The sequence below is a fragment of the Brachycentrus maculatus genome, unplaced genomic scaffold (genome assembly GCF_059751285.1).
Source record: "Brachycentrus maculatus isolate JH-2025_06_01 unplaced genomic scaffold, ASM5975128v1 h1tg000144l, whole genome shotgun sequence".
Classification (NCBI taxonomy): Eukaryota; Metazoa; Arthropoda; class Insecta; order Trichoptera; family Brachycentridae; genus Brachycentrus; species Brachycentrus maculatus.
The window spans coordinates 3,836,694-3,849,723 of NW_028280897.1; the positions used below are offsets into that span (position 1 = coordinate 3,836,694).

Genomic DNA, 13,030 nt, shown 5'->3' on the forward strand with positions numbered 1-13,030 from the left:
CATCTTTGATGAGATATCAAAAAATAATATAAAATATTTCATTTATAACTCTAGGGAACTTTTGCTGATGCCTCAGACCAGTGCCTGGGCCCCAGAGTACTTAATATTTGCTCTTGAAAATAAATCTCTTTTTTATTTGATTTCCTGAGGAACACACTAGACATTTTTGAACACTGCTTTTTATTAGAGACTTTCCATTCTGAATTGGATCAGGGCTTCTCGCCACAGACTTGAACCTATATCTGATCTACTTTAACATCTGGCTTCATTTTGGAATTCAGACTGCGCTTGGACTCCATACTACAAGAGTGGTACCTACGCCTCCAAAAGAGTAACGGTAACGCATTGGACGCAACCATTTTTACAACAGTCTAAATTGTGCGTAGGATGCAGATTAGTTTGAGGGTGTATTTAAATACAAATCGAGTTTTCAAAGACTGATTAAAAATAAAGTTACGTACTTCCAGAAAAGACACATCTCCAAAGAAGGCTCCATCTAAGCCGACGTGTCCCGTATGCTTGACTTCCTGGGGCGCTGATATCATGCTGCAATGAAGTCGACGTCTGGAGGACTCCTTGTCCCGTGTGAATGAGTATCTTATACCAGCGCCGTGGCGGAATGATCGAGTGAATGTACTCTACAAGGAGGTATGCAATTAATTACATTATAAAATTTTAATATGCCATCAAACAAAACAGAATAAAAAAGTCACAGATGATTGGATGAAAAGCCGAAATGATCTGCAGCCAAACAAAAGCATGTCATGGTGAAAAATATTTCATAGAAAGACGGACTATATTCACAAATTCCAGCAAATGATGAGCAAAATATGCAATGAGATGGATGATGATGGAACAAGCATTTGTATAAGAATGATTAAAGACTTCTTTTCAACTTACTTGGTAAAGCAGACAAAGTTTTATAACTGAATAAAATACATCTGCTACACACATATTGCAAAAATTTTACTTCCGCCGTAACATATATATTTTTTTTCCGGAAAAGAATCGTTATAATAATAACCATAACAATATTGGGCGATTTATTTATCCCTATTTCCGTAAAATTTTCTCTAATTAAACTGTAAAATATAATTCCGTGATTCAGTTCAAGACTGAAATCATGTGAATAATTTTTTCAGCAATTGTTTTTAGTTTGTTTCTAAAAAAAAACAGCTCCCACAGTTTTAAACTACTGGCGGAATGGCATTCCATGCCATCGGACCCGCAGCGTGCCCGCCAAATTGAATGTACCGATTGCAAGCTGGTAAAATAACTTTACCCACGGGAGTAGCTGCAGATGCACGAGACGTCTATCGACTGTTTCGTCTGACTTTGAAATTAGGCCGGCGCAGAAGGTAAAAATATATTTCCCGTCCTTAAGCTTTATTCGACATAACGGGTAGAAATGCTTTTGTGACACGTGTTTCAATACATTCTGCATCATTTTCAAACACACTAAGTGAAGCTGCATTCAAATTTAGTGAAGAGTTGTGTCCTTGAGACATTGAAGGAGTAAGGACTGTTTCTTATTTTTATTTTATTTATTTTTTTATCAGTAGGAACATGGACAATAGGGGGAGGTTTAAGTCATTGTCATATTGCTAATTATGGGTTTATTAATTATTTATATTTTTATGAATTTGTATTGTTCCTAAATGATTATTTTATAATGACTTTTTGTGTTAACAACTTTTAGGATTTCTGAATTATTATTGATATAAGTGTGAATTTGTAAAATTGTTTTCTATAAAAACATGTGTCACAATGGATTTAGTATGGTGAAACTAAGAGATACTAGTATTTGCCGAGCAATATTTAAAATGGACAAAGTACCACAAAGTGACTGCCGAATCGATAAGTAGAATTAAAATACATGCCTGTTTAGGTTTATCAGGCGGTACAACGATTCCGCGGTATGAAACAACATTTTGCGGATCGAAAAGCCCCGTCACTCCAGTATCCAGTATTCCTTTCCAGAATGCACCTGGTTTATCCCTGAAACAAATCACATAATTATGCAATACATTTTTATACTAACACATTGTCAGGCGGATCAGCATGCTAATTAGTGCCAGGAGCAGGCATAAATGTCTTTTTTCAATATATCACAATATATCACATGTTTTCAGGCGTTTTTCAGTATGTGAAAAAATTCCAGGTCTTGCATTTAAATAAAAGGGTATCTGGTTAAAAGAAGCTTTCTCAATCTAACATAGATAAGTGTTGTGAACTCATATGTACTATGTCATGAGACTGATCTATATATCTAGGAGTTCCAAAATTTTTAATAGTGTGGTTGTCAATCATGAGCAGAATGCTGAATGTTGCACGTGTGTAAAGTAATCACTTAACCAGCCCATGACAGGTCATCTTCAAACCCTTATCTGCACCTTATGGGCACTGTGTCAAATAAACGTAGTGTTATCTTGATCGTTGACGCATGTAGGAAAGGCGATCAGCCCTCCGCTTAAGGTCCAGGGTATAATCGAATAAATAACAGAGTGAAAAAATCACTTATATCGAACCTTGGAAATCGAACCCGGGGCCTCCAGCACGATAGTCGAGCGGGGCGACTATTACACTACGGAGGCGGACAATATACCCGCCGATTATTCCACTCCTGCTCTGATCAAGCCATTTTTTTGGGGACCAGAATGGGTTAAACCCGTTTGAATATAGAATAATTCAAAGATCCAAGCTTACCCTTTGTCGAGGACTGTTATAACTTCGCCTATCTTGCAGTCCAGCAGGTCATTTCTAATCGGAGGTTCTGGCTCACTCACGGTGTGCACCTGAACCTAAAAAAATGAAATCATAATTATATTCAATACCTGTATAGTAACCATTCCTTTCCGGCGATATTTATTTACTACAATCGACTCTAATAACGAGAATGTCGATATAAAATATAATAGATACGGGCTTTGTTCCAGCTAACGGTACTGGAACACTTTTGATGAGGAAGACGGAAACGCGCAAATGGAGACAATTATTTATTAATAAAAAAATCACAAAATGAAAAGAACAATTTGACAACAATATAAGAAAAATTATAAAACACAAGGGCGAGAAGAACAAAGCAACGTCAATACAAACAGAGCGAACGCGACGTATACACGTTTTGAATATTATTTAATCCGAGCACACAAAAATTTGTCCGCCACCCCTTATATACGATTTTAAAGGAGTTACATGTGGTGGGGACAATATTATAAACAAAATAAAAGTCAATGAACTGCGTCTCTTTGTTCTTCTCGCGTACATTTGTGAATACTATTTTAATACATAAATTATTCTAAAAAATACACAGATTTTGGCCGAAACTGGCTCAGAACTTTTGTATTGCTCAGTAATACAATTATGTATTACATTTAATTCTAACCCTTATCTGCACCTTATCTGACCCTCTTGGCAATCGAACCCGGGACCTCCAGCATGGTAGCCTGGCGCACTAACCACTACACTATGGAGGAACTATGATTAACTTTATATTATAATACTTTTGTGTAATACATAAGTTACTCATTTCCAGCGATGGAAATAAATAACTTGTAAAAAAATCAGGGATACATCACAAAATTCATCAGTGTGTGCGTGCGTGCCGTGCTTTGCGTACACACGCACGCGGCTTGATACTGTTTTTGCCGATCTCCTTTTAGTAGCGCACAAGTTGTCCTTCAGGGTGATCGTGCCGCTATGCCATCAATAGCGACTACTTGCGATGTATTTTTTTTCTCGTTTTCAGATGCTTACCAGAGATAACATTACAAAATTGTTAAATTTGAACCTCAACTTTGTCCAATAAAAGCAACATTTACGAATATTTTCTTTTTTTCCATTTTTAAATCACAATTTCAAATGGTATACATCATTTGTCCGCCTCCGTGGTGTTATAGTCAGCGTGTTTAGCTACCGTGCTGGAGGTCCCGGGTTCGATTCTCAGGGGGGGTGAAGTTAAATATTAGTGATTTTACACTGTAATATTTATTTAATATTACCCTGGTCTGGTTCCTGAAGCGCAAGAGTGAACACCTTACCTTCATGTAAGTAATGATCAAGAAAACACTGCGTCAATTCGATGCAGTGCCCTATGCACCATTGGGTGCGGATAAGGGTTATAAGTATATGAGTAAGTATACAACATACATATCACTGCTGCACAAGAGAAAGGTAACCCTTTAGTAACGAAAAGATCAATGTGAACTGAAGACCAAATTTACCTGTTCTGGTTTGCAGCTAGAGAGCATGTTCAAAATCTCCACAAATTTGGGCCTCTTGGAAGGGTTATGGCGCCAGCATCTCTGCATCAGTGCAAAGTATTCTTTTGGGCAGCAATCGGGCTGTTCCAGGCGCTGAAACAAGATGTAAGAAGGATTATTGCACACGTCACATTATTACACATCATATTTATTTTGATATTATTTTTTGACATCTCATCAAAGATGAAGACGAATATGGAAGTCTGGGCATTTACGGGGCTGACAATCGTCATAGGCTGGTTTAAGTGATCACTTTACACACGTGTAACATCTGTTATCATGGTGTTTAGCACACACCTTCCGCTCTAAGATGGCCTATCTTCATATCTGATGAAGTATATGAAGTATAGTCATTTCTGAATGCATTATGCAGTGGCGAATTTGCCCTAAGGCCCCATTAGGGGTGGCCAATTGTGACAAAAAAGTCACTGAAGATAACAAGAAATAACTCAGAGTACCTAAAAATTTTGTCCGCCTCCGTAGTGTAATGGTCAGCACGCTCGGCTACCGTACTGGAGGTCCCGGGTTCGATTCCCAGGGAGGGGAGCAAATAAATATTAGTGATTTTTTTCACTCTTATATTTATTCAACGTTACCCTGGACTGGTACCTGAAGCGGAGGGCTGATCACCTTTCCTTCATGTGTTGACGATCAAGATAACGCTGAGTTTACATGATGCAGTGCCCTATGCACCATTGTGTGCGGATAAGGGTTAGAAGAAGAAGAAGACCGAAAAATTCTAAAGGCTAGAGCTCATTATGGCGAGCCGCACTGCATTATTCTTTTAGGTTAACCTAAAAAAGGTAGATCAAAATGTGAAATGGCCATACAATATTTAAAAATATTGACAGTAATATAAGCCCTGAAGTAAACACAACATCGACAACAACATCAGCCACAGTCGTATGTTTTCCTTTGTATTTTATTTATAGGCTGAAGTTCAATACCAAATTTTATGAACTTGAATTGATTCTTTCAAAAGAATGTCAAGTTCAAAGCTTTAAAATTCATATGACGTAAATTCATAAGAGTATAGAGAACAGGATGTTAGCGACAATAACATTTAAGATTGCAAGCGAGATATCATGACAATAGATTTTGCTACGAATTACAATAAAAAAATATATGTAATGGGTGTTACCAAGAGGAAAATACTGATACAGAACATCTGTTCCTAGTCAAAAGTTCAAAGTCAAACAGGCATTTCGGCTTTGTGCTGAAAGAATCAGAAAACTAACTAGCTAACCATCACGCTACTTCTCCGCAGGGATAGACAGAGAGAAAAGAACACCACACATTCATGCATCTCCTCATACTCCTGACCTGACCATGCCCGAGTAACTGATTGATCATGCCAAGTTTTCCTCGGTGTTCCTCTACTTTTATAACCAACCACATTCGCCTCATATATTTTTTTAACTATCCTTTCTTCACTCATTCGATTAACATGCTCAAAAAATCTCACCACACCTTTCTTAACACAGTAAGGTCGATTGATGCTTAACCCGATGGTTGCCAGAGACGAGATATCTCGGCAAATGGCGGAGTGCCCGTATGGCCAGAGACGAGATATCTTGTCAGTACTTTTGATGACGTATTACTCCGCAGTTTTAACTCATATTGACAATCTGTCAAAAACGGAACATACATTGCCATCAGTTGAAGTTGTCACAAAATATTTTATAAAGTTTTTAAATACTTTTAAGTGATTTATCGGTATCACTTTCAGCTGACAGTTGACAGATGTCATTAGGGCTACCACTCAAACCACTTGAAATATTGATTATTTTAATCGATTGTTTTGAACGCCAGGGGTTTTTATTTTGCTCAATTTTTTTGTGTTTTTCTTATTATTTTAAAATATTCCATTGATAAATAATAGTTGTGTGTTAATATTAAATTTAATAAAAACTTGCGTGTGCGACTTAGTGTGACAACCCTGAAAATTTGAAACTGGTTTAACTTCAAGAATAAAACTCTAACAATCGATGCGGGATATAATATTTGGTAAGTAAATTATAATTCAATAAAAACAACAAAAAAAAAATCTTTAGACAACTTTTTTTTTTCAAAAAAATACTTGGCCTGTTGAGCACTGCGGCGTAATTTATTTGCGGCTATGAAAAGGTTAAGGATGGTGAGGCTATTTTTACGTTCTGTACCGGCCTCAATTCAAATTCAGAGTAGAAGGAATTATTTAATGTTTTGCATGTGAATATTCGTGGCCACCTAAACGACTTATACGAAGACATGGGCTGCTCGACGTATGATGAGCTGAAGAGGACTTCCGAAAATAGGCGAGAAACGCGAAAGAGATGCCATCTGTTGCTACAGACCAATCCGCAGGATTGAGACCAGAGAGAAATGTGAATATTATGTACCAATCTCTTTGTTAAGGTCTAAAATATATGTACACAATTATCAAATCCCGTCCCCGTCGACGTAAAAAACACCATTCACTTTATTACACTAACTTTATCTCAACAAAAAAAAAGGCTAATGGCAAATACAATCGCAGATGCATTTTTACCAGATAGTTAGGGGCGTCGATGGCAATCAGTATTTGATGTCCCGAGAAAGCTGCCCAGGGCTGAAATCCGTAGGAGAACATTTCCCACAGGGTGACGGCGTATGCCCAGACATCACTAGCAGATGTAAAACGCAAGTAACTTATGCATTCGGGAGCACACCTGCAATTAACAAACGCATTAATTCGGCAAATTCATTTGTTTCAACTTTATGACTGTTTGAGCTTCATCGTAAATTAATAAAAATGGAGATATCCCATATTTGACGCTGCAGCAGTAGCAAGTATTCCGAATTTAAGTGGATATTCCTGTGCAACAGAAGATGCTTTTACGTAAATTGCAAGTTATAGTTTTTTACTTGTCGTCAAATAAATTTTTGATTTGCTTAAAAAAATCAAATAAATACATTTAACCCTTACTGGTCCAATGTCGAATCTCATTCGACATCGATTTTTTCATCATTAGGTTTATTTATTAAAATTCAAAGCTTACATTTTTGTCACTCGTATCTATTAAAACAGTATGTGGAGCAGAGGACAAAGATTTTTTTCTAATTGGAATGTAACTGTCTGCTAAGATTTTTTTTTAATTTTGGGTGACCAGAAAGGGTTAAAATTTCACAATACATATTTCTTTTATTTGATAAAATACCCTACAGATTCTCTGTACTGTAATCTGAACGCACCACTAGTCCGAAAAGAGGGTAAGTTTTAGCCGTCGGGAGTATAGAAACCTCCTGTATATGTAAATATTTGCACCTACCAAGCAACAGGCAACTTCAGGTTGACATTGAAGTTGGACTGGTAATAGTCTTTTCCAATGCCCAATGCCCTCGACAGACCAAAGTCTGAGATCTTCACTCGAGTCTTGGAGAATACCAGAATGTTACGGGCGGCCAAATCTCTGAAAGAAATATTGAAAATCAAATATACATTGAATGACTCATAATTAATTTTATTGACAAAATCTACAACAATGTGTTCGTTATTTGCGTTTATGCAAATTATTGTGGGTATTCTCTCTCTGGTCGCAATCCTGCGGATTGGTCTATAGCAACAGATGACATCTCTTTCGCCATTCTCGCCTATTTTAAGTCCTCTTCAGCTCCTCATACGTCGAGGAGCCCATGTCTTCGTATTCGCTTAGGTATTCGCAGTGTGGGTGCGTCCCCTCTATTATTTGGTGCAGGAAACCCCTCTTGTCTTAGCACGTGGCCGATCCATTCGGCGTGTCTTTTGGAGATAGTCGCGAGTAGGTGCTTCCTTTCCTTGATCAATCGTAGTACCTCGTCGTTGGAGGTATTTATTATATGCTTTTCAAATGTCATGTATTATATGGACAAAGTGCCAAAATTATAATCAGCGATAATAAATTATTTCATACCTGATTCGCCAGTCACTTTGTGACAATATCCAACCATTTTCTATTTAAGTTTTACTTAGTAAATACCACTTGTTCTTTAAATCTATTGTAACCCATGTTTCAATGCATTTTGAAAGTTCCAGATATGGTATTTGAAAATGAAGAACAGATCAAAAACCGTTTCACAATAGATTTTAAGAAATAGTGGTATTTACCAAGTAAATTTGAATTTAAAAAAATAATAAAATTATTTCCATATTATACCTGTGTATCAGGCGTTTCTTTTCAAGATACACCATCCCTTCGCATATCTGACAGGCGAATTCGCACAATGTCAAGATTGTAAAATTGACGCGTAATGCGTGTTCCTTTAGGCACTCCAGTAAAGACCTTAGAGGCGCCAACTCAGTCACCTAGGATTACCAACATAACATGAGAATACTAAATAGATTTAGATATAGAACTTCCGCAATGCACGCAGAAAAAAAAACAGTTTTAAAACATATTAAATAAATAATGGAGGACATACCAGTAAGAAAAAAAACAAATTCACAGTAAATAAATCAAATATATCATCTTATCTTTGGACACTGCTTGACTAATATGACCAACTAATAACTTAATTATATATTTGTTATATTTGCCTGTATCGTAAAGGCAGAGTTGCACAAAGACTGAGATATGTTTCACTTATTCGCACTTTAGCAGAAATATAACACAGAATAATATTTGAAATATAACATAAAATAATAAGTTTTGTATCATCGCATAATTATTGATCACCATGAACAAAAATTATTAAAGGTTCACCAAACACATCCAATTGAAGATGGTTATTATGTTCATATTTTTACAGTATGAATGACAATTCTTCATTAGCAACGATTTCAGAGAATCTATATCACTCATCACAGTGGAAACAATCCATCCTTGTGACGACTATACAAAGAGCTCATTATCAAAGATTAGTTATAAATAATTGCAAAAGAATGAAGTAAATATCCTATCTTAATAAGTTAAGATAAAAAACGTTATGTTTGCATATAGCTTTATTTGACTAAAATGTGACTTATTTCATTCATGTGGTAGAAATCCAAAGTGAAAATTTAAATAAGTTATCATAAGAAAATCACGAATGAAATTGCAAAAAAATAATGTATGTGTGTCGTTATAGTTATGCATCTATTTTTTTATAATATTAATAATTTTTAAAATATAAATATGTATTAAACAAAAATCTCTAGGCAAACGATTCTCTTTTTCATTTTTAGAAAATAATTTTCATCCTAGTTTTAATAGCTTAAAAAGGAATACATTAAGGCTGTCAGTGTCAGTTACTGCCTATATCACCGATATATAATGATACGTAATAAGAAAGTTGTCTTGTTCGCATTATCCTTATTTTAACAAAGTTAAACTATATTTAAAAATGACGCAGAATGTTATAAAGAGGGTGCAAAAGGTAAAAAGGAATTTTCATGATCGATATTGACAATATGCTTTTGTGGATTTTTAAAGTATGCCATTATTTACAGAAAATAATATTAATTTGCGGTAAATTGATGCCAAATATGATACATTATTTTTCTATATGTAATCCAAATTGTAGATATGTATTTTAGAAAATGTTAAATGTTTGGTTCAGTTGAAAAATATTTAAATATACATATTAGATACTTTAATAATAAAACGAGATAAATATAATGAGTACAATATTGTTTTATCGTACGAAAACAAGAAGCCCGATAATAATACAAAATGCTTGCTTAGTGGAGGATTTTAATGATAACCAGAACAGCATATGTGAGAAAATAAGTACCTGAATTTTGAACTTTAAAAAAAAATCATCACACGACAAGGAAATATAAAGGTGATCAGAGAATAACTTACTAGGAAATAGATAAAAGGAATTATAAAGATTGGGAATAAATGGAAAGGAAGTAATCATATGAAATATTATAAAACAATGAAATAATATTGCAATATGTAAAAATAGGGACAAAATATACATTTTTAAATCGCGCAGTTAGCAGTGTATAAAAATTAGAACAAATTTATGTAAGCAGAATATGAACAAACCATCATAAAAGCATCAGCAGTGAGTGCAACACCGTATAAAGGAACAATGCCTTTGTGATCAATTCTGTGCATGATTTCAGCTTCAATTAAAAACGCCTCCGAATTTGAATTCATCCGCGCCCGAGCTAAGCACTTGACAGCCACTTGAATCTGGAAATTTGGGTAAAGAATATATTTCACCAAGTGATAAATAACGTTTCTACAGTATGATATGGTGGGTGTACAGGTAAAAAGCGTTAACTCGAAAATATGACATTTTGGCTTCAAGATGCATATTATAAGTTTTCAACATTCTATACACTAAACGGTTTAAAATGTCATATTTATGAGGTTTTGAAAGTAAATTCAACTTTGAGTTCAATAGCGGCTATTTCATCAAGGTAAAAGCATTAAATAATAGGGATTAATTGTAGAGTTAAAGTTTTTTGCCAGTATACCAACCATATATTTTGTAAAAAAAAATTAATTAACAAAAGAAATTACTCGACGGCCATTGTTTTTCCACACTCCTTGTTTTACCACCCCGAATTCCCCCGAACCCAATTCATTGTTGATTGTAATATTCTCAATAGGGATGATGTGTCGATGGGGGCCTTTCAGGGGTTCTGCTGGGTCCGCTGCTAGCAGTTCATTCGCCCTCTCCTCTGATAGGGTACCCAATACACGGTTCTGTTTAAAATAAAATAAAAACATATATTAGTATGACATTTTCATTACAGGGTCAAATTTTATGGACAATTCGCTCACTCCTTTCAACAACGTCATATATCAAAAAACTTGATTTCTCAGGAGAACGTTTTTAAAGTATAAAAATATAATACAATGTACTAAAAATAAATATCAAGCCACTTATTGAACTTTTTACTGTGCAACAGATTTTTTTATGTAAAACCTGAAGGTTTTTTCTCCATTTGAAAAATATTTAGTATATTTAAAAAAATACTTAAACAATACCTTTTCTTCAAAATGCAAAAACAACACTTTTTGCCCTGTAGCAGGTAAATATTAAGTTAAAAATATGCCGCTTTTGCTGGGATATAGTACATTTTCTGGGCATTTCGAAAACATGCACAACTGAAAATTGACAGTTTTTGATTTATGACGTTCTTAAAAGGAGTGAACGAATTGTGAATATTATTTTTTGGCATCTCAACATAGATGAAGGAGAATATGGAAGTCTGAGCATTTACGGGGCTTACGGCCGTCATAGGTTCAAGTGATCATTTTACACACGCGCAACATTCACCAATTCTACCCATGATTGACAACCACATTACTCAAATTCCGGGAAGTTCTATATATATATAAATATATATGTACTTGAATCACTAGAATTTTCACTAAAGACATGTACTGGTGAGATGAAGAACCTTTTTTATTGAGCAGAAACTATTTTATGTGTATGTGAGGTCCAGATTCTGGATTATAATCACATACATGAGAAACGCAAGAAAATATCCTTTTCATTTTATTATTTTAGCTCATAATTTGACCAGATAATTTATTTGAACACCTCGAAATGTTGTACAACATAAATAGTAAGGTGCGGACAACATTGGTCCAAGGGACCTGTACATTTAATTTTATACCATGTTTGATTTGTTCAGGTGATATTTTTATTTTTGTTTTTTGTTGTTTGTATTATTCACACATAATAATATTATAAGCTTAAATAATAAAAATGAAAATGATATTTTCTGGCGTTTCTCATGTGTGTGATTAAAATCCAGGATTCGGACCTCACATACTAATAAAAGAGTTTCTGCTCAATAAAAAGCTTCTTTTCGTCTCACCAATAGATGTCTCTAGTGAAGTTCTAGTGATTCAAGAACAATGTTTCAAAATTGGTTCATATATATAGAACTTCCAAGAATTTGAGTAGTGTGGTTGTCAATAATGGGTAGAATTGGTGAATGTTACATGTGTGTAAAGTGATCATTTAAACCGGCCTATGACGGTCGTAAGCCCCGTAAATGACCAGACTTCCATATTCTTCTTCATCTTTGATGAGATGTCAAAAAATAGTTTGTATTATGTATTATCGAGGATCATATAGATTTTTATATTCTCAATATTATTCATATTTAAAACATTTACTTTGTGGTTAGTCATTTTTACTTATTTATTTTTTTACAAAAGTGTTAATAATATTACTTTATAGAGACGGGTATGTCTCGAAACCGGTAGACATAAAAATCTCGGTAAGTGGTTATATACTAATATTATTAACATTTTTGTAAAAAAAAAAATAAGTATAGATTATTAATGAGATTGAATTATTTCGAAATCAGACATCCTTAATGGTACGAAAGTTAATTTATTAAATAATTATTAAAAGGGATTAACCACACACTGGTTGCTCATCACTGAACCCAATCATCGATATTTATAAGCGGAGCTTGGAGCACAAAACTGCAAAAAACGTCAGCAAGGAACTTATGAGACCCTTGAACTTATGATCCAGTGTGTTTAGAATAACTTTTTGTATTTCCATCATCTGCTTTTGTTGAAATGCTATTGTCATGGAGAATCTATTGTTTGTTATCACAACAGCATTCACTTATTTATGCGACGCAAAGTTAACACTGAAACCATGACTCGAGGAAAAAAATTGATTTAACTAAGTATTCTAGAATTTATATTTAGGCGACAACTAAATTTCACTGGTAATATTTTTATGTGATAACGACAGCCAGTAGCTGGATATTATGAGCATTCATTCATGCACAGTGGAAAGTCATTTATGAACCACATGTGGCAATAAATTTTTCCCAGAAAACACAAGATAAAATGTAGTTA

The 13,030-nt window shown here is 34.6% G+C and overlaps 1 protein-coding gene across 3 annotated transcripts in view; it reads right to left on the reverse strand.

The window, feature by feature from the left end:
- Ack-like (activated Cdc42 kinase-like) overlaps positions 1–13,030 on the reverse strand; it is a 37,971-nt gene that overhangs the window by 19,284 nt on the left and 5,657 nt on the right. For 2 of the 3 annotated variants that reach the window (XM_088260848.1, XM_088260847.1), the window contains exons 4-12: positions 10,715–10,900; positions 10,232–10,381; positions 8,417–8,565; positions 7,553–7,693; positions 6,793–6,952; positions 4,224–4,355; positions 2,707–2,801; positions 1,881–1,998; positions 462–638 (exon numbers count right to left, since the gene is read on the reverse strand). In XM_088260848.1, the coding sequence (XP_088116974.1) occupies positions 462–638; positions 1,881–1,998; positions 2,707–2,801; positions 4,224–4,355; positions 6,793–6,952; positions 7,553–7,693; positions 8,417–8,565; positions 10,232–10,381; positions 10,715–10,900 (1,308 nt within the window). The remainder of the gene's footprint in view (positions 1–461; positions 639–1,880; positions 1,999–2,706; positions 2,802–4,223; positions 4,356–6,792; positions 6,953–7,552; positions 7,694–8,416; positions 8,566–10,231; positions 10,382–10,714; positions 10,901–13,030) is intronic. The other variant, XM_088260849.1, reaches the window with a different exon arrangement.